This window comes from Saccostrea cucullata, unplaced genomic scaffold (assembly GCF_032062105.1).
Source record: "Saccostrea cucullata isolate Sc308-1 unplaced genomic scaffold, CSIRO_AGI_Scuc_v1 ctg15478, whole genome shotgun sequence".
In the NCBI taxonomy this organism is placed as follows: Eukaryota; Metazoa; Mollusca; class Bivalvia; order Ostreida; family Ostreidae; genus Saccostrea; species Saccostrea cuccullata.
Window position 1 is genome coordinate 9,586 of NW_026918479.1, and position 4,628 is coordinate 14,213.

At 33.1% G+C, this 4,628-nt stretch overlaps 1 protein-coding gene across 2 annotated transcripts; it reads right to left on the bottom strand.

Annotated features, from left to right (window-relative positions):
* Positions 1 to 279: 279 nt before the first annotated feature.
* On the bottom strand, positions 280 to 4,404 carry LOC134266907 (uncharacterized). Of its 2 annotated transcripts, none has more exons than XM_062749117.1 (2): positions 4,312 to 4,404; positions 280 to 1,147 (listed from the first exon to the last, which is right to left on the bottom strand). In XM_062749117.1, the coding sequence occupies exon 2, from the start codon at positions 1,136 to 1,138 to the stop codon at positions 287 to 289; it is 852 nt and encodes a 283-aa protein (XP_062605101.1). In that variant the 5' UTR covers positions 1,139 to 1,147; positions 4,312 to 4,404; the 3' UTR covers positions 280 to 286. The 2 variants fall into 2 exon arrangements, with proteins under 2 accessions (XP_062605101.1, XP_062605107.1); XM_062749123.1 differs by having other exon boundaries at positions 4,187 to 4,317.
* Positions 4,405 to 4,628: the final 224 nt, after the last annotated feature.

Here is a 4,628-nt window from a genome sequence, read left to right on the forward strand (position 1 = left end):
CAAATTTGACTTAAGGCAATATAAAAAAAAATGACAACAAAGATCCATGTTGATAAATGTACAAAAAGAAAGAATCGTCATTAAAATGAAAGACAAAACATTGCTAGAAAATACACAATATAAATCCTTTAAGCAAAATTCATGTTCAAGCTATCATTTAGTCAATAAGTGTTACCAAAAAATGCACACAAAAGCTGAAGACTTCGAAGTATAAAAATGTACAATAAGAGATATTGATATACATTATTACTGCAATCCAGTTTTAAACAACATTTTTTTCCTCCAGTCATTGAGGTGTAAGTACTTTGATTTTCTCAGACGACCATTCACCGACATACAGGTTATCATGCTCGTCTATACAGAGAGCTCGCGGTTTGTTCATATCTTTGTACTGAATATAGTGAAGGAATTCCCCATTTTGGTCAATCATGTGAATTTTGTTTTTCATCATATCTGCAACAATGATGTTGTTCTGTGAATCACAGCAAATTCCGTTGGGATCAAACTGAGAATCATCTGATATTCCTCTGTATCGAAATCTCAGTAAACCTCCGGCGTCCGAGACAACTACAACGTTCACGTCAGAAACGCAGATGTCTCCATTGCCGTTTTCTGCTATGTAAGTCGGACATGTAAACAGTGGCTTATTTTTATAGGTTTCTAATTCAAAAAATATTTCACCCTCAAAAGATATCTTGATAATTTTACCCATAGAACGCTCGAGCACTTGTTGGTTCCAAAGACAAATCAATATTGCATTGTCATTGCACAATGCTATTCTGGTTGGACTGTATTCTTTCGAAACGTTGCTTTGCTGTGGAAAAATTATGCTTGTTCTCTCAAAAGGCCTACTATAAGTATAATCTTCATCTATGTAACGATAAAACAATGATTGTTTATTCAAAAGTATAATACGTTCAGTAGACTCATCCATGAAAGGCAAGCAGGACTCACCAAAGAAAAAATGACGAATAGAACTATCTTGTGGATTAATATTTCGGGTCACCTTTGAATTCACAACAGAAACACACACTCCTCCGTTACCTGCATATTTAACATCAACAACATATTTGTGACCATAGTTTATTGTCCTGGTTACTCGATACACAACAGCTGACAGAACTTGAGCTTGCATCATCCTCTATACCTATAATTAAAATTATTTGTAAATCAAAAAACTTAAACATTATATATGAATTTTCGATGCTAAGAACATCTTTAAAAGAATGTTTGGTTACCTTTTCTCAACTCAGTATGAAATTATTGAGTCGGTAGGTAGGTGTGAAAATCTTTTACTAGGAAATGTTAGCATATTTGTTAACAGGATAAGAGGAATAAAAAGAAGGAAAATCGTGTCCTGGAATATAAAAAGTCTAATGTCAGACCGTTTAAAGTCAGTAGGTTAAGAGGGGACAACAGAACAAATGTGATGTACAAATGGAACATACGTAACGTCTGATTTGAAAATTCACAATCAAATAAGGAACAGTTTAAGTTTTCCTTTGACAAAATATAGAATTATATTATTTATAAACAAAATAATTGGAATGGGTGTCTGAATAGCATGTGTCAAAATAAGAAAAAATGAACCAGGTGTCAGATATTTTCTCGAATTAAAAGCTTTTAATGACAAAAAAACAAAACGATTCAGTAGATGACATCAACATAATTGAATTTTTACCTTAATTCCTGATATGCTAATAATTTTATCATTACGCGGCGATTGAGCATTAGCCGTTGAGAATGTCAACTATTTTAAAAATAAATGCAATAATTCATGGCTTCAGCATTGCAATTGCTACGCTTCATGATATTTGTATCATTAAGCGGCATTTTATCATTAGAGTTTGCTACAGTGCACCAAACAAAAAAGCCAAGATAGGGTAAGACCAGTATTTGGCTCCCGATTTTGGGTGTCTTTCAGAATGATCATGATGCTCCAACACTTTATCCATAAAAACCTGTTGTCACCTCTGCCACAAAATGAGTATTGGCTCCAAGATTAAGAATATACAGGTCACAGTGAGGACAGGAAATAGGTCAGTTTTCGAAATTTCTCATACAAATTTTCGTCAATTTTTCAGCACATATTGGTTCGGAAAACATAGAGCAAACGCTTGCCTATTTACTAAATTTATATATTTCATACACTAAAATCAGTTGCAGTTTCTGTGTAAAAATCTCACTCAGATAGGCAAGCTAGTGCTCTATGTTTTCTGAAGAGAAAAGTTTCTCAAATATGATGAAATTCCAATAGAATTTAGGAAATTCTGAAAAATGACCTACATCTGCACTCTAAACTGGCTTTCATGTAAGCTTTGAATTTAAATTAGTGCTTATATTAAAGTAAGCTTCATTTTAACTTCTTAACTACAAACTATCATAATTTTACCAGTGTTATAATTTTTACATCAAATAAGGGGGCCAGATTTGGCCCTCATCGTACCTTTTCCTTTCTTGAAAGGCCAAAAAAAGTGCTGAAATACTGTTGAAGGGGCACAGTGATAAAATATACATGTACATGTGTACTAACTTTGATTTGTTTGATTTCTTCCTGATGTTTTTACCTGAAAAATTATTAAAGGGATCCGCTCATAGCACACATTGATCAGATATATTAAAATTGATATTGTCATTAAAATATTTTTTAATCGTAACTTCAACAAATTTCAATGTGGAAGGTTCGGCGCCCATTTTTGTTTCGGTGGAGAATCTTTTTCAGTTGTTTTAATAAGAAAAAATAAACAAAAAAATGTTTTCTTAATTTGTAAATACGGAAATTAACGTCGCAGGAAAAAATAAGCAATCCGCTTACTGGCACAATTTTCATGAAGCGCCAGCGCTCTTCGTGAAATATGCCTATACGTGACAATCTGCGTGATTTACACACCAATAACTCACACAAAACTTAAAAACATTCTTGAATCAATAAATTCATGAAATCAGTCAACTTCACTGGCAATGTTTGGTAGAATTACCAAGGTTTTTATCTTAATCAATATAATTAATTTTGGCTAGATAAATACCTAATGATCAGAATTTTTAGCGAGGATTTAATTTTAGCATTTTTTAATCCTAACCTAGGATGACACTGAACTTAAGGTTTTAATTTAAAATTGAATAGTGGTACACTCTGTAAAAGTAATTGTGATTAATTTTTAATTCTTTGGTGAGCATTTTAAAACCAAATTAAATTAAAATTAAATTTAAAAAAAATTAACAATATATATTTTTCACAAGAAGCTAGAATTGAAAGGATAAATAAAAATTAACATTATCAATATAAAATTGGAAATAAAAAAATAAAACAAGAAGTAATTTTAAACTTAATAAATTATTCTCTTCGGAAAAGGTAGAAAAAATAACAAGAGGCCCGTGGGCCACATCGCTCACCTGAAAATCTTTTGTCATATTGTTCTTTACCAGATTTCCCCCTTGTAATACATATTGTAGCCCCGCCCTACCCCCTGGGGTCATGATTTGAACAATTTAGAATCTACACTACCCAAGGGTGCTTCCACATCAGTTTCAGCTTTTCTGGCCCAGTTGTTCTGGGGGTCATGATTAGAACAATTAAATATCTACACTACCCTAGGATCCTTTCACATAAGTTTCAGCCTTATCGGCCCAGTGGTTCTTGAGAAGAAGATTTTTTAATGACCCCACCCTATTTTTGTCTTTTCTTGATTATCTCCCCTTGTGAGGGGACTTGGCCCTTCATTTTTACAATTTAAATTACCCTTCACCCAAGGATGCTTTGTACCAAATTTGGTCATAATTGGCCCAGTGGTTCTTGAGAAGAAGTCGAAAATGTGAAAAGTTTACAGACGGACAGACAGACAGACAGCTAGACAGACAGACAGACGGACGGACGACGGACAAAATGTGATCAGAAAAGCTCACTTGAGCCTTCAACTCAGCTGAGATAAAAATAGAGAGAAATTTTTTTTCCAGAGAATTGAGGTTCTGATCCCCCTCCATATTTCTCGTTATCTTTCGTTATTGAGCAGAGCGGCGATATAGATACCGGAAAAGAAAATTTAGAAAAAATTCACTCACTTTAACATGTTTAAGAATAACCTAAACTCAAAGTGAGCGCAATTTATATGCTGGTGATGAATACAACAGAATTTGGGTCAGAAAATGATTACATTTTTATGAACAATTGGCACAAATTGCTTTTTACAGAGAATAAACACTGCCATAGCTTCGCTTCATGTTAACTTCCCAAAAGAGAATGGCAGTGGTAGGCTAGTTTGCGTTTTTTTGACTTCTTACTTGCTATCACTGGCATAACTCATCTTGCTTTACCTGCAATGGCGCTAATATTGACCAATTCCTCTCAGAAAACACCAGTCCTGCTTTCGATGTTTACTTTCGTGGAAATGTGTAAATGATCATAATAATGATGCAGCCATCGTTTTTAGGTCACACAAATTATGGCGATCGGGAGATGTCATAATCCGAAGAGGAAAAAATGTTGTTTTTTTTTTAAATCCTTTTAAAGATAATGATATATCGGCGATATGATTAATAATAAAAAGTTTTTTTTTTCAAGAGAAAAACTAATGAATGATGTACAGTTATTTTTTTTAAATATGAGAACTTTAAAATTTGTTTGAATTTTA

What these genes read in the sequence shown, in the direction of transcription:
- LOC134266907 (XM_062749117.1), bottom strand. Translation starts at nt 1,138, where the DNA reads ATGATGCAAGCTCAAGTTCTGTCAGCTGTTGTGTATCGAGTAACCAGG.